The following is a 24,006-nucleotide window of genomic DNA, read 5'->3' as shown; positions in this document are numbered from 1 at the left end:
ACAGGTCTCCACACTGCCATGCCTTTAGTCGTGTCTCAAATGAGGTACCGTTACACCGTACGCTGTTCTCTCTACCGTCTAATGAATTTTAGAAGGCTGGTATAATCTCGAATGGAACACAGCCGATGGTGAATGACGTAATAGGCGTGTAACGTGATGTCACTAGCTGTCAGAATGTTAAAAAAGTAAACCACATGCCATAGGATTATTTCAAACACATTTGTAAGCTGTCTTGTCCATCTTGAAAAAGGTTCTTATCCAGCTTCAGTGTTTAATAACCCCACCCCTCTTTATTTTCTTGTTTCATTGCACCCCTACTTGTCTGATACTGTATGTGATTTCATGTCTTCATGTCAGCAAATCTTCTTTATATGATGTCAGAGGTTTGCTGGGAGGAGTCACAGAGTAAGAATTTCACTGTATTGTATAACAGATGATTTCTTGTACAGATGGTAATAAACTCTTGAATCTTGAATCCCACTGTTTGAAGGAAATGGAATATAGTGAGCAGCAACGTTCTCGGGGCTGGAGACTTACGATACAGCTGATGCTCTTGGAAAAGCGTTCTGTGATTTACAGCTCTCCTACAATAAAAGCTGACGTCGATTCATGAATAAACATAATAACGTTCAGATTTAGAAACAGCGTGCAATCCTGGTGGAGGAAATGTTTCTTTTTTTCTGTGGACTTTAAAAAGAATTGTGAGGTTCAGAATTGAAGGCTCCAACCAATGGGAGGGCAGGATAAAGGAAAGAAAAAAAAAAGTGAGACACTTGTACAGTACTAACATTCAAGCAGAGTATTAAAAATCTGAAAACACATTGTGACTTAATGATCATTTATTTCACCTTGAAAGGTGTATTGATTTCATTAATATTAAAATGTTCTGTGCGTATTTAAAAAAAAAAAAAGGCTGGTTCGAACAGCTGCAGCTGTGTGTGTCCCGGCTGTGTGTTCCCAGTGGACCCAAGCATATGGAGCTGCTCCTCCTCCGGTTCTCCCTGATTGAGATTCGTGGGTCACTCAGATTTTTATTGATGTGGCCAAACTCTATTAAACAAGCTTATTACAGAGCCCTAATCAGGGAGCAGCTGCTGCCCCGCTTGTAAAGAAAGCCCCGTGTTAGTCTATCCGTGATCCTTCAGCTGCGTCCGGAGGAGTTTAAAAAGCCATTGTTGTGTTGTGAGGAGGAGGGGATGAGGAGGAGACTTTTGGCAGACCAAAATTCTAAGCGCTCATCTCGCATTCAGCTTCTCGTTCCTCAGAGAGAAACAGACACAGCAAAAGAGATGCAGAAGAAAACCAAGAACGCTACGCTTTTTTTTTGTTTTTTTATTTCTCTCTGAACTGAGAAACACGAAGACTTTTGTCGTTGCTATGGCGAGTGGATTCTCTGTCACGGGCATTCCTTTGGGCACTTGGTTGTTTTTAGCACTTTTTTTTTTTTTTTTTTTTTTTACAGAATGGAGACAATCCATCTGGCTAATGCTAAAGCAGGGCCACGAAACACACTGCCCAGGCTTCCTACTCAGCAGGGCTCTTTCCTTTGTGAACGCAGAATTGCATAACATACAACCCACTCTCTCATACCCACGGTACAGACAGAAAGTCTGGGACGCTCGGGACCATAATGCATTAACTTTTCTAAGGTCAAATGTACAAAAGCTCTTTTTCTCTCACGGTCCAAAAGGTTTCTCTCACTCTCTAACACTTTCTGGATGTCCAAAGGCCTTGGGGCATGCAGCGCCGCGTTCTAATTTGAGTACGACTGATTATTCCACTTGGCTTCTGAAAGATACTGGCAGAAATTGTACCAGCATGCACTGTATGCAGGCTTAAGGAGAGCGATACAGTATGCATCTCTAAAAAAAAATTCTCAGGGTTGCTTTTATCTTGCTTTCCAGTGTCCATGAGTGTCTATTCTAATTCTCGAATATCTGTCTCGGGTTCCATCCTTCTGTCTGTGTCTCTCTTGCAGTTCAGACATTTGCCTGTCTCCTTCATCATCATCATCAAGAACTTTTTTACACGAGTGTCTGATATGTTTGAACTGTAAATAGGATGTTTGACTTGCTATTGTTGGCTCAACAAACTGGCATCGAATACAATACAATCCGTCATGTAAACTGAAGCAGCTTCTTCAGACCGAACCTCATGGGGTCTCCTCCACCCTCCTGCTCACTCCATCCTCTTCTCAATGCTCAGCTGCTTTTAACTGCTTATTAACGCTTCCCACTCCACTGATCGAAAATGCCTCGTGTCTTCCGTTTATCCCTCTCTGAAAGATGTGGAAGAATCTTGTTCAAATAACCAGGTGCTTGTATCAATAATTATAGACTTGTCCTGTCTCTCTTAGTCTTCTCCTCTGTTTCATTCTCGTTCAGCTACAAGGTAGAAATTTGACTCTGGGGAAAACGCCTCCACACCCTGAATTGGATCCACCCTCTCCTCTCAATCCCACATAATGTGGTGGATGAACTGTGATTCAGAGGCAGCAGGGTTCGGCTGATCTCAGTGTGGTTATCATTTGTAAGCGTGCCACTTTTTCCTACTTTCTTTTTTTCACTTTTTTCTGCTTTACTTTCGTGCTTCCTGGCTAGTCTTAGGACTCGGACCTTAATTCTTCACAAATGAAGGTTGCCAGATAGAATGTTTCCATTACAGTTTCCGAGCATAAGTTTTAAAAATGATTGGAATTCAAACCTCGTCCAGTTCAGATATTCGTCCTAAGGTGTTTTATTCAGTCGCTACCATGAACACGGTGATGTAATCATCAGAGGTTTAAGCCGTATGTTATGTACAGTGTAGTCCGATAGTCTGACACCACACTGAAAATCTTTTCTTTTCTTTTTAATCTGAATTTAGAATTGAAAAGATTTTAAACCCAAGTAAGTCGTTCAATATCTTGGACATGCACGATTCAGGATTCGGTACTATTTCTAGATCACTGTTTAAAGTTCAAATCAAATTTGTGCTGTTGACCTTTGCCTTTGTACAAAAGGTCAGATTTTCCCAGAGACTTATCCCGTCTGTTGAAGCGCATGCTGACGATGGATTAGATCTTGCATGGGTCAGTAGGGTTTTTATAAATTTATGAAATCTTCATTAGCTTGAGGAGGTTTTGGCAGGTTCTCCAGTTTCCTCCTTTCCTCTATGTGCCATGTGTGTGTGTGTGTCTGTGTGTGTTTGCATGGACTGGCATCCAATCTAGCTTGTTCTTCTGCCTTAAACTTACAGATGAAGCAGTTAATGAAGATGAATGTTGGGACACGCAGTGGAACGAGATGTCGTGTCTCACAGGTCAACGGTGCAACATACATACAGACATAAAACATAGGCCGGAGCAAGAACAGACTATACAGCTAGTACAGACTATACAAACTATGCAATAGCATACTGAAAGTCTATACATAGACTTTCAATAAATAAATAAGTTGACAATACAATGCTTCCCTTGATATTGTAAATGTGCAACAGGAGGCATTCAAAGGCATTTAAAGGAGGCAGTGAATGAAAGTTTGTGTTTGTGCGTGTGTTTGTGTGTGTGTGTGTGTGTGTGTGTGTGTGTGTGTGTGTAAGGATGCAGCCGGTCTGTATTTAGATATACTGTAAAGTCAAATTTGACAGTACAATTATTCACCTGTCAATCAAATGAAGGATCTCCTCTTCCTTAAATCAAGTTTATTATTCAGTTATTTATCTTAAAGTATTTTATTCATAACCTTTTATAAAACGAACAGTAACTGTACCTACATATGATGAAAAAGAACATAAATATACAATAATTTGTAAGTTATCCACATTTATACCAAAGTGCTATTGCCTGATTTCTCAGAAAGTGTTGATTAATTTTATACCAGAGTCTCGGGCAGTAGAACCGTCTTCAAGAAAAAAAATCACAGCTTTATGTTCATGCGCTTGTTTTAAAATGTTGTTTCCATAGTAACTAATTCACAGGGATTTCTATAAGCAGATGCTCCCGGCAATCTTAATCTAATAATAAATGTATTTGACCAAAAACCCCAGATAAATGTATGAATCTTTCTGTAAAGAGATATATGTTTTATGATGATTTATGGAAGCAGATACAAGACACGTTGCTGTTTCTTGGCAACTATTATTAACATTAAACAAAGACATAAGAGGCTGGAGATAGTGATGCTGATAGACTGTAGTTATGTTATGGTTGTTAAACAATAACCAATGTCAATTATTAGAGTTTAAGCTCTTTAAGAACTTTAAGTGCATGTGTACAAAGGTATGAGGTATAATTTAGCACGCGTGTAAGCAATTTGATTCCAAATGGAACAAGACAGTGAGATTTGTAATGATACTTCACTGTGATTTTGTAAAATACAGCATTTTAACCCACTTTTCAAAATGGCCTACACTCAAAATCGCCAACATAAACATATTATTAGACTCTGTGTGCCTCTTTGCATCTCGAGATACCAGAGAAAGCACTTGAGTCTGTGGCATAGGGTTCAAATTTGGCAGCTTTTTTTTGTACATTTTTGTTCTATGATCACCGTATTGCCACCGTGAGAGAGATTTTACACCATTTTTTGTGATTCGCACGTCGTACCTCTAACTATAATAGAATAAATGCGATGACTTCTTGTTCTTCGTCATTTCGGTGTGGCAGAAATGAAGCGCTTTGCGTCGTGCCATTGCGTGGTGTCATTTGCTCATTTCCCCAAGTACACAGACACAGTTTGAACACTGACCCGCATCCTTGTGTGTACTTGGACTTTTATGTCTTCCCGGCCTTTTCAATTAAACCGAACAAATAATTATTAGCTTCTATGTGGCGCCCAGCAATCCTTCCCCGCTCCTTCAGTGCATTGTGTAATTGCCGTAGTCCTCGCTGAGGTGTTTCACGCATAGTGATTACAGAGGCATATAATTACACTCCATTCTTTTCCTTTTAACAACCAGTGCGAATCGTATCGAATGTGAGTTTTCCACCGATCATATATAAATATATATATTTTTTTGTATTGTAAATCAGCCGACTGTTTTATTTATGCTGTGTGTTAATGAATTCTGCCTGCCGGAGGCTCGCTGAGCAATAACCAGCGGGCTGGATGTGGGTGGTGTGTCCTTCATCTCATCATTTCACATTGCACAGAAACTTCATCATACACTGTAAGCCAATCTGTAGCGAGTGTAGAAATAAATTTAGACACCTATCAAATGATTGAAATTTTCATTTGCAAAGGCTCGGAAACAAAGCTGCACATAACGTTTTAAAGTTTCAGCAGGAGAATTAGTACATTTTTGCATGCTACGTGTAGGAAGATGTCTATTTTTTGCAGGCAGAGTGTATTTAAAATACCACAAGATTTTTCATGCTAGTGCTGTTTTGTCATTAAAGCAGTTACTTTGTGACAGCGTGATTTTTTTTTAGGCTGTTTTTTTTTTTTTTTTTTTAAATCTGTACCTAATGTTTTTTTTGTTTGTTTTTTTTTTGTTATAAATAAAACATATCTGGTTTTACATAAATCTGGCATCCCAGGTGAGAGACATTTGTGTCATGATTGGAATTGGTGTAAAGTGTAAGACTGATGCTTTGTAGTGGTCGAATTTTCACCAAGGCCAGCTTCAAATAAGGTTCTTCCTCCTGCCATGTGGCAATAAGACAGATTCGGTCCAGAAAAACACCCCATCCTTTTCTCAGCTCTCTTAGTAATCAGATGTGCAAAGCAGCAATCATTCATTTTAAAAATATTAGCATGCAAATATTCAAACATGCTGCTCCTATTTTTCAACAACTCATCAGCTAATTATCCAAATTACCAAAGTAAGTTAATGTTACCTCACTGACCTATAACTGATTTAGCTTCTGCTGATGAACTGCTGAAGTCTGAACTCAACTGTAGAAGCACAGCTCAGAGAGTACAGGATGTATGATCATATCGCATTTTATACAATTCCCTGTTCATGATAAGGCTCAACGTCGAGGATAAATCATACGCATGCCGTGCAAGTTACTAAATTAGAACCTGGAGCCGGGCACATGATGGATGGTTGCTAAAAAGCTTTGATGAGGTCACAAAAAACAAGTGATATTTTAAATTCTTTTGAATTCTTCTTTTGAGATGGCTGCTTATGATGGAAGCTTCATAAGGAATAAAACATGACAGGATGTGTGGTTACAGGAAAATAAGAATTATTTCCTCATAAGCGATGCCTCATTAACAATTATATACACATCATTTGTTTATAGTAACGTTCCCTTATCAGCATATTCATTTTTCCTACTCTTGAATTTCAAAAAAATGTCAATGCTTGTCACTGTTTTAGCAAGAAACTGCAAACAGATCCTTACAGAAAACGACGTCGCGTCAGATATTAGACGGATTTTTGGATCTTCTGACCAATCGGATTAGAGAACTCACTGCTGCAGTATAAATCAACTAAACGATCTGCTCTTAGATCCTTGTGGATCAGATTTGTTTATCCAGAACATCTCACAGATCTTCGATCTGATTGACACCTTGACGTCATGTTCATCAAACCATTCCTGAACAGTTTTTGCGGTGTGGTAGGTTGCATTATCTTGCTAAGAGCCCATTGCTATTAGGGGATACCGCTGCAATGAAGGAGCGGATTTGGTCGGTAACAATGTTTAGCTTAGATAGACGTGTCAAGATTCGCAGCAGAACGTTGGCCAGACCTTCGGTGGGATTGAACCAGATGGGGCTAGCCTTTGTTCCCCATGCACAGTTATCATTGGTTGTCTATGACCCTGCCTCCAGTTCAGCGGTTGTCCTTCCTTGTACCACTGAACACTCCCACAAGATCTGCTGTTTTGGAGATGCTCTAGTGACTCAGTTGTCTAACCACCACAAATTGGTCCTTATCGAAATTCCTTATAGTTGCCTATTTTTCCTGTTTCCATCCCATTAACTTTGAGATGTTCACTTGCTTCCTAATATCTCCCACCCCTCATCCCATATCGAGATAATCAACATTATTTAATGCTACGGCTGATCGTACAGTTTGAGGTTTGTATGCATTTTCAAATAACATCAGTAGACATTCCATTGTTTTATACAATCTCTTACTATTTATAAGTCAAGTCAAAATCTCTCTTGTTATAATACTAGACTAACACGATACACGACATACCGCACATATTCAATTCAATTCAATTCAAGTTTATTTGTATCGCGCTTTTTAGAATGGACATTGTCTCAAAGCAGCTTTACAGAACATAAACATAGAACAGAAGATAAACATAAGGAGTAGTATAAAGAATTAATATAATAAAAATTCAAAATATATATAGTTCACAGTGTGTATGTACAGTATGTATGTATGTATGTATATATATTTATCCAAAATGAGCAAGTCTGAGGTGACTCAGGCAGCAGTGGCAAGGAAAAACTCCCTTAGATTGGTAAAGGAAGAAACCTTGAGAGGAACCAGACTCAAAGGGGAACCCATCCTCATATGGGTGACACTAGATGGTGTGATTACAAATATACAGTCAGACAAGTTTTGTATTGGTGTAGGGATATCTCTTTAACGCATCACACCTCTCTCATGTCCTGACTGTGTTCTGTCTGTGCAGAGGATCTGTTGCCGTTCGGCTTCCCCAGTATAGACATGGGCCCCCAGCTGAAGGTGGTGGAGAGAACGCGCACTGCAACCATGCTCTGCGCTGCCAGCGGCATCCCCGATCCAGAGATCTCCTGGTTCAAAGACTTCCTTCCTGTGGAGCCGGCGCTCAGCCAGGGCCGCATTAAACAACTACGATCAGGTATGCTACAGAGAACAACTCGTATCACTGACTTTGATTTTGTCCACGATCATTGGGTTTAGATTTGCGGAACCTGTTACAGAAGATTAAAGCTCATCTAGTGTTTTATACTTTTATATGTCTGCATGTATTATAATTAGGGGTAAAAATGACCAGATGTTTACATCAGATACTGTAGTCCTACTGTTTTAATGTTACACATGGGAGAAAATCTGAAACAGGAAGTGAACTGGGTAGGTTTTGTTGTAGAGCTTTTCATCTGATGTTAGTCCAAAGGTTAGATTGTCTGCTTGTTGACCCGAAGATAAAGTGTTCAAATGAAAGGGTACTTTTGGGAAAGGCAGTCATTTCTAAAAAAATCACTGCTTTTCCTGCGGCTCAGCTCGGGAGGGAAGCAAAGATATAGCTTGCTTTTTTTCCTACCTTTTTTTTTTGGAGACTGTAATTTGCGACTAGAGCCTGAACCAAAGGCTATGATTAGAGAATTTACTCCAGGGCTCATCAATTAGATTTGACACGAAGCCATGTAACGCTCTGGCCGGAGCCGCCCTCTCTTCGTCAGTCCGTTATGTGTTTGGAACATATCCCAGCATTCAGCAGAAAGCTATTACGGTACAATAATAATATTTAATAATAATAATAATTAATAATAATAAAATAATAACGCAGAGGAAATACATAACGTCACATGGCAGACTAGATCTGTCTTTATAGATTTAGTATATAAGATGAAATCCCTATGAAATCCACATATTTAACATTTAAAAAATAGAAGCTACGGCTGCCAGACACGGTTTATACAAAACTTGGTATGGAGATGGATCTTGTTTGAAAGTGCAGAACTAGAGGTGTGCCTTTGCATGTTGTTGTTTTTCTCGGAAACTCAGAATAACAGCGAACCTCTTTTTTCAGCCTCCTAGCTAACGAGAGAGTTTCACATTAGTATGATTTTCACTCTGGAGTTCTACTCTAATGGCAGGCTACCCTTACGAGCACACACACACACACACACACACACACACACAGACACACACACAGAGTAATGCCTACATGTAATTATACACTTGATAAAACTTTTTTTTTTTAACAGTGCCTGTATTTTTTTTTATTTTACATTAAAATCATTAATCAGTTAATTGATCACTCGAAAGATTTCTTCTATTTTCTTTACACACTTTTCTTAATTGTTGTTTGCCTGGTTGGGTTACATAGCAAAAAAAAGCAGCATTACAATGTATCCCAAAACTCTAGACATTTTATTGGTGAATATTTATCGTATAAAAAAACGATCAAGGGAAACATTTTGAACAGGGAAATTTCCAGAACAGAAGCTGCTTGAATAGATGCACAATGCTAACAATACTTCAGTAAGGTTGGTCAGTTTTGTCTTCAAACTATCTTTTGATTCGCAAACGATGCACGATTAACTTTTTTTTTTCGTACAATTTTTTTTTTCTCCTGACCATTCAAGTTTCATCTGTCCTGTTATCCAGCTAGCTAAATAACTCACCCTGTAGTATAGTCAGGGACAGCTGAGGGATCAGTGGAACCGCAAGCGTGAAGGGAATTGAGTTGGCAGACTCCGTACATGACACAGAGGAAGGGAAATAGCAAATGGGTCAAAGCTTGTGGGACACGCAGGGAAATGCAGCTGCACATGGACTTTCCAAATCTGACGGACATAGTTTGTCCGAGTAAATGAAAATATTTATTTATTTATTTTGTTGTTGTTGTTTTTTTATGAAAATGCATTTTTGTTAGAATGATGCCACAAATACAAAGCGACTACAACATGCAGCGAAAAATTGTCCAGAAAAATCTATTTATTAATTTATTTTTGTCCAAATGTATAAAGATTTTTTAACATTATAAAGTCATGTTTAAATGAAATAGTATATATATTAAAAATATATATACATTATATATATATTAATATATTCATATATATTAATATATGAAAAATTTAGCAAGCTTAACGTGTACTGTTCTACAGCTAGATAACTTGAGTACTGTAGAATTGTTTGGATAAACACAAGCAAAAAAAACCCATTTTAATAGTTTATGCTTATCAAGCTTGGATCATTGTTACCTAATTTATGTAGCACGTTGAAATAGTAAGGAACAAAAGAAATATAAAATAGGACGTATACCTGTTTTAATAATGTAACCCACAAACATTGTTAATAACAAAAAGATGTTTACATCGCAGTTCTACTGTTACTCTCGCAATGCTAGGTAGAGCTGCATGTCATCCTCAATGCAGTCTATACCAGATTAGCATTATCATTCTTGCCTATTTGATCCCCCTTAAGCAGCATGACACCGTTTCCTCACACCTGTTCCCTGATGAGAACAAGACCCCACTCGACCCGGGGTGTTGTTCGTCAACCGAAGGCATCAATGCTGTGTTTCGCTAATGATGAAAAGTGACACAGTAAATAGGCTAATGCGTGGACTGTTGAGGCGTTTCGTGAGGCGTATCTATTCCTTCAGAAAAGCAGGTCAAGGCCTTTCTCTTTTTCTCTCTCTCTCTCTCTCTCTCTCTCTCTTTCTCTCTCTCTTTTTTATTATTTGTTACTTTGCTGTGTTTACATTTTTTTTTTTTTTTTTTGAAACAAACAATACAATTTCTCCTAATCTGAAGCAGTTCATCGACTGAAATGTCAGTCTGCTTTTATCAAAACAGAGCCACATGTAATAGCTGTACACCGGAGACGGTGTAATTGTGAGTTATGTCGAGAAAGTCGCTTTCATGATCCTCTGTATGAGTCACAGAGAGCAGATGATGGTGTCACAACAGATAAAAGTGGGCTGATCTGCTGTTCAAAGAGAGGCCGAGAGACCGAACAGGACAAAGTGTGATGTATTGCGACACACAGAGATCAGGGCCACAGAGACGGCGAGAGAGACGGAAGACGACGAGTTACACAAGCTCGCTACTTTTTTAAAATCCCTACTCTATTTTTCGTTTGCCTCTCGTTATTTCTGCCTTCTTTTTTTCCCCCTAAATATTCCTGTCTTGCCCTCTCTCATGTCTCTCTCAGGGTCAGGATAATGACGCACAGGCTCCAGCGTGTGACTCAGGCTGAGCTTTTGATTAGGGCATGTTCATTATCACCAAGGATAAGGAGAACAGGCTAATAAAAAAAGAGCATAATAAAAAGAAGCAGCACCACTAATCACTCGGACAAGGACCACTGCGTCTCTGTCGGCATCAGAACAAGCTGATTAACTTCAACTCGAGCCACGACACACATCATGGCATTTTATCACAAAAGACAGCCTGGATATCATAGAGATGAGGCAGCCATGGTGTAACAATTCCTGCGGTTTTCACTCTCCATATATTTTTTTCATTTAAATTTTTTTTTATTTGACTAGTTTTGCTGTTCTAGCGTTCTTTTAGTCTCGCTCTCCGTATTTGCATTGGAGCTGCTTTGGAGAAACATTATGCTAACCCTGCTTTTTTCGTGGCCTCATAACTTTCCACTTTGCTACCCTTTTTGTGTTTCCGTGCTCATCCATTTCACTTTGCCCTGTGGCTCAAGGCAAGAAGGATTACTTCAAAATTCAATGACATTTCACTGGTTCCAGTTCTCAGCAAGGTGAGATTAACAATAAGCTAATGGAGTTTTTTGGGTGCAACTCAAATCCCTTCGAAAAGGACGTGTGTGTGTGTGTGTGTGTGTGTAGAAAGTGAATGCGTGACAGCATGTTACACAAGATGTGGATTAAACACATTTTTCTAAAGTACAGTATATGGAGAACTATATTCAAGTGGATTTTATGACATTACAATATTATTATTTTTTTATTTCCATGAAGAATAAATACAGAGTTCACATCATGAGGTTTGAAAATGTATGAAATGAATGGCTCTATATTCCCAGAAGGCTTTTTATCATTGGAGTAAGAGAGATGCTGTCCCTAAGTAGGGTTCATCACTTCAGAACGTTCCAGCACCTCACTATGTATATAACCCCATATCATGTTCAGCTCAGGCTCTGGGGGTCTTGTTCAGATAGCAGAACTACACTACGTCAGGATAAGAATTAAAGATATATCCCACCATGAATTGCTTGCAGAGTCAATTTTGGTTCAAGATTTCTATAATAAGCTTCAATATAATACAATATAATATAATATCATCTAACACATTAAAATTATATAATGAGCTTTCATACCTGCAAACTAGTCGCTTTTCGGCGAAATTCGCCGTTTTTAATCAAAATATGTCATTTGTGTGAATCGTGTAGATTCGAAGAGTTTTTAGTGGGGGTGTGTGTGTGTGTGGGGGGGGGGGGGGGGTGTCTTTCAGCTGCGACCGAAACCGCTTACTTCCGTCCAACAATAATTAGGCGAAGTGGTGCTTAGGCGGCTTTAGGGGTTTTAGAGTTTTATATTATATATTATATGATAACTCTGGTAATAAGAATAGTGAAATTGCACTGCTTTTGGTTGCCGTCTTTGCGGCGATTAACATTATAGATAAACGCATCCAGCTCTGACTGCGCGTGCACGCTGCGCGTACCTGTGCTTCTCCGTTCAAATAACGCACTTTTGAAAGACTACAACGCACGCGCGTAAAAGCAAAGTAAAAAAATCGCTCTTGGATCAAACTGATAAATAATTTTCTTTCCCATCCACGACATGTCCTGCATTTTAACGTAATTTTTATTGTTTATTTATGAAAGTAAAAATTATACTTATAGTTTTAGGGTGGCTGAGATGACAGACAGGGGGCTGGAGCCACCCTAAAAAAGGTCTAGAACCGCCCCTGGTTCCAAGGCACTCAAATTGTACAGAGAAAAAAATATTTCCAAGAAATTTTGGTAAAAGTGCTTTTTTCACTTGAAGCAAATGTTGTCTTTTCCCTTTATGTTCTTGTCAAAGTGCTTCATTTTAAGTTCTCACCCCCCCCCCCCCCCCCCATTTCGAACCTTGTCACCTTTTTCACCTCTTGTGAGCTTGCAGGTACAGTATGAGCTTTAATTAACAGATAAAGGTTTTCTACATCCCCCACAATGCCATTTGACTACCTGTTGATAGTGATGCCCTTGGCTTCATCTCTACCTAAAGTGTGTGATGCAGCAGCACTTTAGCATTTTAGTCTGTTCCTTATCTATACAGTACCTTCTGCTCAAACATATCAGTTTCAGATGTTTCAGCTGTCATACTCATCAACACCGCTGTACTCGCTGTTCCCCCGAGCCGAGACTCTGCCGTAGAAAGCCGTATATATATATATATATATATAAGTATGATATGGGACAGAACTTATGGAAGAAATCATTTCTTAAAACCCTTTTTTCTCAGTACATTAGTATTCCATTGCACCAGTGGAAAGGAAAATGACTTATGAGAAAATGACATTTTAAATCAGTATAAAGAAATGAATTATTTTGAGGCCACAACTCTGATATAAATGCGTCAGGATTCTGTTGGTTTTCAGTGTGAGACATGTGTTTTTCCCTCTGTTTGTAATCTTACAAAAAATTTTAGTGATTGATTATAATACCTCTAAATTTTAGAGGCTTATAAACAAACACTTGGGGCATCTCAGAGCAGAAATGGGTTTGATATCAACATTTACATTGAAGATAAATGTTTTTATTTAATTTTCAATGAAGATATTTCTCCTAGTAGGGTAGAAAAAAACCACAGAAATATTTAGGGAAAACTATAAAATCTTTAAGCACAGAGTGTATACTTTTATTAGAGTTATTAACCTGTACTTTGGAGTCTGACATGACAAAGACAATCAGCGCTGAACATGAAAATACCAAAACAGGAGCAAATTCCATTTTTAGTAAAGATAAGGGATTTAAAAAAATATTAGCAAATATTAGCACTGAACAAGCAGATGATTAATATAGGGGGAACTGGTAAAAAAAAAAGAAAAAGAAAAGATAATTAAAGTACTGCATAGTTTGGAACTTGGAAAGCTACAGCGTAAAGAGGCATTCAAGACAATTACATGCTTTCAGCTTTATAGTGTCATTGTGTGGACGACCCACAAATGCTCACGTGTCCACATACCTTTGACCACATTGAGTTTCTGTCACTCAGATACTACAGACCTAAAGACAGGTGGTAACAGCGGAGGTCTAAACTCAGTGCTGATGTATTTTCAGTAATGTTCAAGCCCCAGTCTAAATTAGGGTCATTTTTCTGAAGTTTCTGTTTATACATCCTTGAATTTAAATCCTGAAGGTAGAAATAAAATTGGTGTGTATGAAATAAGTAAGAGTAAACATGGGTAAACACAGCATGCAATTTATTATAAGTCAATAATGTAGGAAATTTGTGATATGCTACGTGCTACGAAATTGTGTGAAAAATATTTCAAAGCGTAATAACAAAGTATATTTTACTCCATTATTATTTTCTGGAGCATTTCCATCTCAAGTTTTTGATAATATTTCCATTTAGTGTAGCTTAGATTTCTCTGAGTGCTCATCTTATTCCTAGCTGAAAAAGCAAGTTCAAGTTGCACTTTGTAGCTGTATGCATTGCTGTGTCAGTGTGAGTAGGCTTGATGCCAGAGGCTCAGCAAGCAGCGTTACCTGTGTGTGTGTTTGTGTGTGTGTGTGGAGCTCTGTGTGTGTATGAATACATTAGAGCACGACAGATGGCAAGTGTGATTGGTCGCACTCAGGCAGAACACACACAGCTTACCTTACCTGGTGCACACGCACGATAGCACACACACCGAAACACACACACACACTCACACTCACACAGAGTCTTCCTCATATTCACACTGCTTTTACCCTTCAGAAGACATGTGCAGGGAAACGTGCTGCCTCAGACAGCCTCATTTCTTGCTTTGTTTTGTGTTTTGCCCTCGTCATGTCAAGGCAGTCTGAGAAGTCAGCGCTCAGAAATTCCACAGGGAGGAATTTTTTATTTATTTATTATTTCCAGAGAACCAAACGGATGTCTAAGAAGTGAAGACTGACAGAGATGGAGAGGGAGACAAGGTTGGGGGGTGCGAGTGCATGGTAGAAAAGGTAGAAACACTCATTATGAAGTCAGTATGAACAAGTTTCCCAACTGACGCCATGTTGGTTAAAACCCCCAGGCTGCTGTTTTGAGGTATTTTCACACTCCTAGCTGTTTGATTGAGAAGGAACCTGTGCTTCAGGAGCTGATCAATGGCTTGCCGTTTGCCTTTTGGATCTGTGACAAGTGCTGCAAAACACCAGAAAGTTATTTCCATAAATGGCTGATTTTGACAGGAATACGACTTCGCTAGACGAGCACACGTGAGCTCTTGTGGAGGAAGCGTAGAGATGTCGCTTAGCCAAATTTAGATTAGCATTCTCGTGATTGGAGTGGGTTTTTAGGGCACACCTGTGCCAAACTCCATTAAACTTTCTGAACTCTTTAGAATTCTTGGCTCTTCACTTTGGTAATCATGATGCAAATGTAAAAATAAGCCACACGATCGTGGCATTAAAACTTGAAGGTGTAAAAGAAATATTAGTGATATTTTTTCCATGATATTTTTAAATGTTTATAGAATTTGAATAAATACATGGGACTCTTCTTACTCTTTGGATCAGCCTACTTCAACCTGAAACACTGCATTTTTCCAGTCTGTATCTGCACTCATTGTTGCCTTAGATTAGAGTGTGTCCTGAGATGCTTTTCTGCACGCCACGCTTGTAAAGAGTGCTTATTGAAGTTACTGTAGCCTTCATGTCAGCTGGAGTCTGGCCATCCTGCGCTGATCTGGGGGATGCGCTGGGCTTAGCGGTTAAGGTGTTGGATTACTGAGTGGAATATTGTGAGTTCAAATCCCAGGTTCACCAAACCGCAACTACTACAACAACTAAAATAAACTGGGAGTTGTTCAGGATAAGGTCTGTTGTGTGTGAAAAAAGAGAATCAGCTGTTTCTGAAACACACAAACAGCCTGTCATGTTGTTCTCAGACAATAAACAATGCAGACTATGTCATCTTGATGCGTACAGTATATGCACATTTTATTCATTGCACGTTGTGATTGTGCTCATTGTGTGAATAAGCAGGTGTATAGGTGTTCAGGGCTCTCAAGTTTTGAAGGTAAGCGTGACATCTCCAACCCCCCCAGCAAAAAAAAAAAAAAAAACAATAATGGGGGAGTTGTTGTGTTAGGTAAGGATCGCTGACCGCAATTTAACCAAAATATTTGTTGAATTTCCATTTATTAATTTGTGTGCGCGCGTGTGTGTGTGCGTGTGTGTGTGTGTGTGCGTGAGAGAGAGAGAGAGAGAGAGAGAGAGAGAGAGAGAGAGATATTATGACTGGTGTTGTTTAGTGTAAGTGTTTGCTGCCTTTTTGGACTCCTTTATCGTTTGTAATGTTGCTCCCATTTAAAACAGTTCGGTTCAAGCCCAGCCATATTTAGGGTCATGATTGTTTCGTTTTGAGGTTTTGTTCAAACCGACCATCGAAAATACCCTCGCTAATGAATGTTTTTTGTTTTTTTTATTGGTTGTTGCGTTAGATCTTAACCAGATATTGCTATTTTCTGATTCGCTATAGTGTAGCCTCTTTTTTTGATTGGCTGATAAGTGTCAGGCTCGACTAAGAGGTGCGGACAGATTAATTTTGGAAGCTGCGGCATATTAAATATGATAAATAGTCAAAATGTTTTTCTGCATGAGAAATACGATGTGTGGCGGGAGAGCGGGAGAAAAGACCCAAATGCATGACTGTCACTCTCAGTGCTTGACACTTGACAGCCCTGGGTATTCCTATTAAAGTGGCTATATAAAGTGCAAATATACCGTAATGGTTTATATTCCCACGATCCGATATCACCAGTCGGTGGCTTTTTATAAATAGTGTTTCGGCTGTTAAACGAGTTACGACTTTTGGACCTAAGTGCGTCCAGCAGCAGCAAAAGTCACAGCCCCTGTTGCTATAGCGATAATATATAAAAAATATGCCCAACCTAATTAGCTATCATTATACCGGCACCTGCATGAAAATCAAGCCCCTGATTCTCTATTGTTTTTTTCTATTACACATTCTGTGCTAAATCTATGTTTATTGTGTGCTGTGACACGACCGTAACATTTGATGAGATGAAGCTTTGTGTCTTAAAGAGATAGAAAAAACAGGAAATAGAGCAGAGACAGACAATAGGATTCAGTAATATATTAATATGCTCCTACATAATACTTTGCTTCAAATTGCTCCAAAAAACACTTTTATCCATTGAGACCCCTGTTGTTTTATATATAACACCTTTCTAGAGGTGTAACATGCATGTGTGTGGGTGTATGTGTGTGTGTTTGTGTGGTGTGTGTAAAAAGCTATGTGCAGGTAAATGGAAAGCACCTAGTGAGTGAGAAAGAAAATGAGACTATTGTATTTTCCATGGACACACACACACACACACACACACACACACACACAAACACAAGCTATTACGTTGCAGGCGGTTGCTTGTTTGTTCGGATGTGCGGTTCTCTCATTAGTCTGTTCCACCTGAATCTTCTGGATCAGTCTGGGGTCTACTGCTGCCAGGGTGTGTGTGCGTGTGTGTGTGCGTGCGTGTGTGTGTGTGTGTGTGTGTGTGTTGTGTGTGTGTGTGTATATGTGTGTGTGTGTGTGTGTGTGTGTGTGTGTGTGTGTGTGTTGGGTTGCTGTTATTGTGGGTGTAAATTTGTTGCCAGGATTGTCTCTTCTCTACTACAGAGACTCTGTTAGAGACAGACTCAGGCATACGTCTGCTCTTATTATCAGCACAGTGCCTCCCAGGAGGAATAGGTCTAGTCTCTGTGTGTGTGTGTGTGTGTGTGTGTGTGTGTGTGTGTGTGTGTGTGTGTGTGTGTGAGAATATTGGGCAGTGAAGACCGTGCCTGGGAACACTGAACCCCTACGATCGGTAAGGTGTAGTGGAAGATGCATTGTGACAGGTTGAGGCTAAGGGAATGGCAGGCCACAATTTATTCTGCCTTCACATCTTTTATTAAATGGAAAGGTGTTTTAGGAAGAAGAACAATGACTGATGTGTAGGTCAAATAAAGAAGAAAAAAAAACTATGGGAGATTGGAGTGGTACAGTTCACTCATGTCTGACTAGCAAAGAAGCTACAGCCATGCATGAATGCAAGCTGTCCTGTGATACATGAGATGCAATTAGAAAAGGAGCCTGAATGTGGATGACTTCATGCATCTCAGAGGAACCACAATTAGGTAGTTTGGGTGCAAGCATAATTACCGCCATCCAACTGGGAAAAACAACATTCACATCAAACTCTTAAGAGGCTCAGAATATTGGAAGCATGCTGACATCCAGAATTTCTCAGTCCAAGTCTGGAAATAAGACAACTGGCAGCTTAAGTCAACATGATTCATCCAGCTTATATATTGAATTCTTTCATTTGTTCATGTTAAGTGCTCAGTTTATCCAGCTCAGGGTAGTGTATCCAGAGTGTATCCCAAGATGCACGGTGGCTTAGTGGTTAGCACGTTCGCCTCACACCTCCAGGGTTGGGGGTTCAATTCCCGCCTCTGCCTTGTGTGTGTGGAGTTTGCATGTTCTCCCCGTGCCTCGGGGTTTCTCCGGGTACTCCGGTTTCCTCCCCCGGTCCAAAGACATGTATGGTAGGTTGATTGGCATCTCTGGAAAAAATGTCTGTAGTGAGTGAGTGCGTGAGTGAATGAGAGTGTGTGTGTGCCCTCTGATGGGTTGGCACTCCATCCAGGGTGTATCCTGCCTTGATGCCCAGTGACGCCTGAGATGCTCCCCACAGGCTCCCCGTGACCCGAGGTAGTTTGTATAAGCGATAGAAAATGAATGAATGAATCTGTCCCTAATGAGCAAAAATGAGGCGACGGTGGTGAGAAAAAATCTCCCTGAGATGATATGAGGAAGAAAACTTGACAGGAACCAGACTCAGACGGGAACTCTTCCTCATTTGGGTGACGTTGGTCCGGAAATAATATAAATATAAGTATTATCCTTTCTTCAGCAGTTTGTAGTCAAGTGGAATTGTGCAAGAGCTCTTTATTTATTTTTATTATATTCTTGAGAAAATAACTAAACTCTAGGGGCATTTTAGAGTCACCATGTATTAGGGAAATGGAAAGAAACCAGTGAACCTGGAGGAAACTCCACACAGACCATAACCCTGAAGCTATAAACACAATTTATATTTATACATTACATTAGTCATCTAGGTTCCTTTAGAACCAGAGATATTCAACTATTTTTATGAACCCAGCTTCAATATATGTAGCATTTTCTAACTTTCTCCAAGATCAAGGCTACTGTATGTAATAGGAAATTGGTTTTCTGTGTAGTTTTTCCTCTAGATGTTGTTATACTGGTTCAAGGATTGGATTCCCATAAGAGTTTTCGAGGTCAGACTACGATGTTGTCCAATTAGTTCTAGCTTGCTCCAGTTTATTCGCAGTTGTCTGATTAGGCTGGCTTTCAGCTTCTGTCAAGAGCTGTAATGTTCTTGGACTTCTGTGCTAAATCTTGACCTAAAAACCTAAATTCAGATGGGAACTCAAAAAAATGACTGAGTTTGCCAAATATTTTTTACACCAGCTAACATCTGTGTCGGATGTGTCCTAAAGCACAGCAGAATTGTATAATTATAGCAGAGTGCAGAGTGGAAATCTATTGTATTAACGTCAAACCCCGCTTATTTGTTCATTCTTTACTAAGCACTTGATCCTGGTCATGGTCATGTTGGATCCAGAGCATCTCCTGGGAACACTGGGTACAAGGCAGGGGGATACTCTTGATTTTGCCACACCTTCACATACTCACTCATAGGGAGGGTTTAGTATATACAATCTACCTCCCAGCGTGCTTTACGGAGGTGGGAGGAAACCCATGAACCCAGAGGAACCCACGTCATACTGGGAAGCCTGGAGCTATAAGCTGGCAATGCTAGTTTCTAGCCTTTTCTCACATCATGCTGCTCTGATCCAGTGTTCATTTTAAATGGGAATAATAAAATTCTCTTCCCGCATTTTCTTCACAATGTGTTCATCTGCCAAATTCCACCCCCCTTCCCTCCAGCCAGATATCTTTTATCACATGACAGCCATCAAATCGGGTAGCACAGGATTCCTCTGAGACATGTGAAGCCATCCAGTGAAATGATTTTTTTCAGACTGCTGCACCACAGAGCAACAGGAAAATGCAGTCTGCCCTCTTTCGAATATTTAAACACACAGTCACCCATGACTGGCTAGTGTCAAAGTGATTGACAGGTGAGCAAGAGTAGTATGCAGTTCCTCCCACCCAGAAATCCAGGGCGTGGATGGCTGTGGCATTGACAGGATTCATTCATTCATTCATTCTTCATCTTCTACCGCTTATCCGAACTCGGGTCACGGGGAGCCTGTGCCTATCTCAGGCGTCATTGGGCATCAAGGCAGGATACATCCTGGATGAAGTGCCAACCCATTGCAGGGCACACACACACTCTCATTCACTCACGCAATCACACACTATGGGCAATTTTCCAGAGATGCCAATCAACCTACCATGCATGTCTTTGGACCGGGGGAGGAAACCAGAGTACCCGGAGGAAACCCCCGAGGCACGGGGAGAAAATGCAAACTCCACACACACAAGGTGGAGGCGGGAATCGAACCCCCATCCCTGGAGGTGTGAGGCAAACGTTCTAACCACTAAGCCACCTTGACGGGATTCAAATAATTCAATGTTTTTAGCTCCTTCCCAGTTCTCCCGTATTATCTCCAATAATAATCTAGCTTTAGCGTTCACTAGAATAGAATAGAAGCCTTTATTTGTCACATAGACATTACAGCACAGTGAAATTCTTTCTTTGAATATCCCAACTTCGGAGGTTGGGGTCAGAACACAGGGTGAGCCATGATACAGAGCCCCTGGAGCAGTAAGGTTAAGGGCCATGCTTAAGGGCCTAAGAGTGGCAGCTTGGCAGTGTTGTGGCTTGAACCCCGATCCTTTGATCAAAAGCCCTGAACCACCACTGCCCCAACTGATTACTAATGGATAAAACTTGGTTCAATATTTGAAGTAAATAGGGTAAAACGATGCTAAAAAAAAGTTAATTTTTTTGTCTGTCTGAGTCGCATCTCCAGAGAAGTCTTAGCTTGGAGTTGCTAAAGTAATTCCCTCAGCTCCTGCATCAGCATAATGCTTTGTCATGCCCCCTTTTCTGCACGCAAAGTGAGAGAATGGTAAAAAGATGGAGCACAAGCTCTCCGGCGAATAAAAGGATAAGCTGCACTGTGCTTAAACTCTTAGTTTTTTGTTTTTTTTTCACCTCAATTTGGCTAGTGGAACCCTCTCACTCTCTCTCACTCAGATGCCGCTGGCGATTCTGCATAATGTTTCCAAAAAGCACCAAAATAAATAAATAAATAAATATATATAAATATATATATATATATATATATATACATATATTTCAGCCAAAATTAGAGAAAGGAGCAGGGGAATGGAATGGAGATGAAGTGTGATTTGGATTTTGCGATCACCGAGGGAATTATTATGTTAATATTATTCTGAGAGACATGTAGCCAGAGGAGGAGGAGGAGGAGGAAGGTGTGTAAATGTTAATGAAATGCAGTGTTTTTGGTTAAAATAAGGCTATTTATGAATCATTTATTTAAGACATTGAACATTTCTACCTCTTCTCTCTTTTCTTCCTCCTTTTTTTTTCTTCCTGCACCACTGTCACTCTGGCTGCCGTCTTTCTCTGCCTACCCTTGTTCTGCCACTCCATCTGTTCATCTCTCCACTCCTCCTATTAATTTGGTCCCAACCATCGTTTCCTCGTATTTCTTCCTGTCTCCCTCATTCTCTCAACCACCTTTTCCTCCATATCATTTCAAATCTCTCACAATCCTTCCTCCCCCACCTCGTCTCGTTCACTCGCTCTGTTTTTCACCACCTTCCACTCATTCTTTGTCTCACTCCCTCCCCTACATCTCTCTCTCTCTCTCTCTCTCTCACTCACTCACACTGTGTCTCCAGGTGCCTTGCAGATCGAGCGGAGCGAGGAGACAGACCAGGGGAAATACGAGTGTGTAGCATCGAACTCGCAAGGAGTGCGCTACTCCGCACCAGCCAATCTCTACGTGAGAGGTACGGATTACAGTAGGTACTCCATAGGTAACCACTTTCAATTAAGGATCAACAGGAGAGTTGTCCTTATTTCCATTAAAATAAATAAATAAATAAATAAATAATAGCAATATATATGCCATATATAATCTAATTATGAATTTTGTTTATTTTTCCTCCCAGAATATCAGAACAACACTAATACATGCAGTCAAAAAAAAAAAAAAACAAAGAAAAGAAGAAAGCAACTCTTACATTTGATTGAACAAGCAAATTGATATTTAATTCTTGTCGTTAGTTTTCTGGGCACGGGCTCATTGTTCATAGAGGTGGCTGTCAAATCCCAATCTGATGCTTAAATCATTAAAAGAAGCTAATTGATAAGAAATGAATTGGGTTTGTTGCTGTGTAATTGCTTCCCTAAACTTAATTAGCGATATTTGCTGTTGGGCTAAACACCACGAGCTGTTGGAGGCGTAACGGTGCAGAAAGTGCTCGTGTTAATTTAACAGAGAGAGGGGAGAAAGGTGAGCACGTATTTAGCTAAGAATAGGATGAACGTTGCAGGCTATGTAAGATTAGGAGCGCTCATGTTTCTAATGCAGGATGCCTCACACAGCCTTTATCATGTAGCTTACAGTGAAACATTTTTACAGCCTAAACATGCTAAATGTACGCAAGCACAAACATGAGTTTTATTTAAACTGGTTTGAAGAGTTACGATTGAAAAGTCTTTAATAATCCAATCTAAATGACTGTATAGATGATTCATTTGGGGCTTTCTACTCAAGTGGTGCAAATAAAGGATTACTGCACTGTGAAGTGTGATAACAACATCGAAAAAATACTTTTCTATGTTAACTAAACTTCTTTCTGCTGTTTTTATTTAGTTCTAAACAGTGCCAACTCATCTAGCTTTATAAATCAGTTCAGCATACTCTCCTGTCTCTTATTAATATTTAAATTTGTGTCACTAATATAATATTTTGTTTTCATTTTAAATAGTTATATAGTAAAGAATTTACATTTTGCAGTGATGTAATTATACACGTCACATTGCTAGTTATAAACCGAAGCATTTAAATAAGCTTTTAGTTATGAAGTTACTGTAAAGTTTTTTTTTTTTTTAAATAAATAAATAAATAAATAAAGAAAGAAAGAAAGAAAGAAAGAAAGAAAGAAAGAAAGAAAGAAAGAAAGAAAGAAAACGTATGTGTTTTGATGTCAACCTTAAAGTTTTGGGTGTGAACAAAGATTGCACATTACTATGTTTTCTTATCCGAAAGCAATTACTTTTTTAAAAAATGTTGACATTTTTTTTACTTAAAAATACAGGGAAAGAATATGAAGCTAAATACACAACCTGAAATATCAGAGTACAATGTGAAGCAAAATAGCAATTTTACATCATTTACACACAATAATCACTTACATTGTTCATTTTAAATGAGAAATAGTGGCTCCTTCTGTCTTCACGATACGGACAAGCATTTCTCTGACATTTTATGCTAGGTATCAATATACAGATATAATTTTTTTTTTTATATATTTATCCAAGCCAGCATTTTTCTTGGTAGTGATCCAGGGCTATCAGATTGGTGCCATTTCTCTCCGTGACCTAAACTCACTCTCTCTTAGGCAAGTGTTCAGTTTACTTTGATACACACTGGTATAATTTATTCCCTTTGGCTTTATTTTACTTGTATTGTTTACTTCACTTAACCTGGATTTCTTTTACATTGGTGCTTTGCTTTTTGCCAATTTTTAGGTGAATCTCTCTCTCTCTCTCTCTCTCTCTCTCTCTCTCTTTCTCTCTCTCTCTCTCTCTCTCTCTCTCTCTCTCTCTCTCTCTCTCTCTCTCTCTCTCTCTCTCTCTCTCTCTCTCTCTCTCTCTCTCTCTCTCTCTCTCTCTGAATCAGTCTATCACTGAAAAATAGAACGATGTAGTATGAACCATGGGCTTTTTTATTTGCACCACTTCTGTAGAACAACCCAATTAGATCCATAAACCACCTGTTAAATCTGATAAATATACCTACATTTTCTGCATGTTACACAGAGTTGAAACTTATTGTCCATGTAAAGCTGAAGCAATCTGATGTTTTGCATGATTAATATTAACTATGATAACTAATACTCTAATAACTTGCAGGTCTTGGTGT

The 24,006-nt window shown here is 39.4% G+C and overlaps 1 protein-coding gene across 6 annotated transcripts in view; it reads left to right on the top strand.

Moving 5' to 3' along the window:
- The window catches only part of ptprsb (protein tyrosine phosphatase receptor type Sb), a 124,164-nt gene that overhangs the window by 43,201 nt on the left and 56,957 nt on the right, over window positions 1–24,006 (top strand). For 3 of the 6 annotated variants that reach the window (XM_060870754.1, XM_060870738.1, XM_060870747.1), the window contains 2 exons: window positions 7,580–7,768; window positions 21,755–21,877. In XM_060870754.1, the coding sequence (XP_060726737.1) occupies window positions 7,580–7,768; window positions 21,755–21,877 (312 nt within the window). Of the gene's footprint in view, window positions 1–7,579; window positions 7,769–8,104; window positions 8,326–21,754; window positions 21,878–24,006 lie in introns of those variants that run through there. The other 3 variants (XM_060870778.1, XM_060870760.1, XM_060870768.1) reach the window with 2 other exon arrangements.

Source organism: Tachysurus vachellii, chromosome 1, assembly GCF_030014155.1.
Source record: "Tachysurus vachellii isolate PV-2020 chromosome 1, HZAU_Pvac_v1, whole genome shotgun sequence".
Lineage (NCBI taxonomy): Eukaryota > Metazoa > Chordata > Actinopteri > Siluriformes > Bagridae > Tachysurus > Tachysurus vachellii.
Note: the sequence above shows the minus strand (reverse complement) of the source record. Positions and strands in the feature narration are given on the sequence as shown.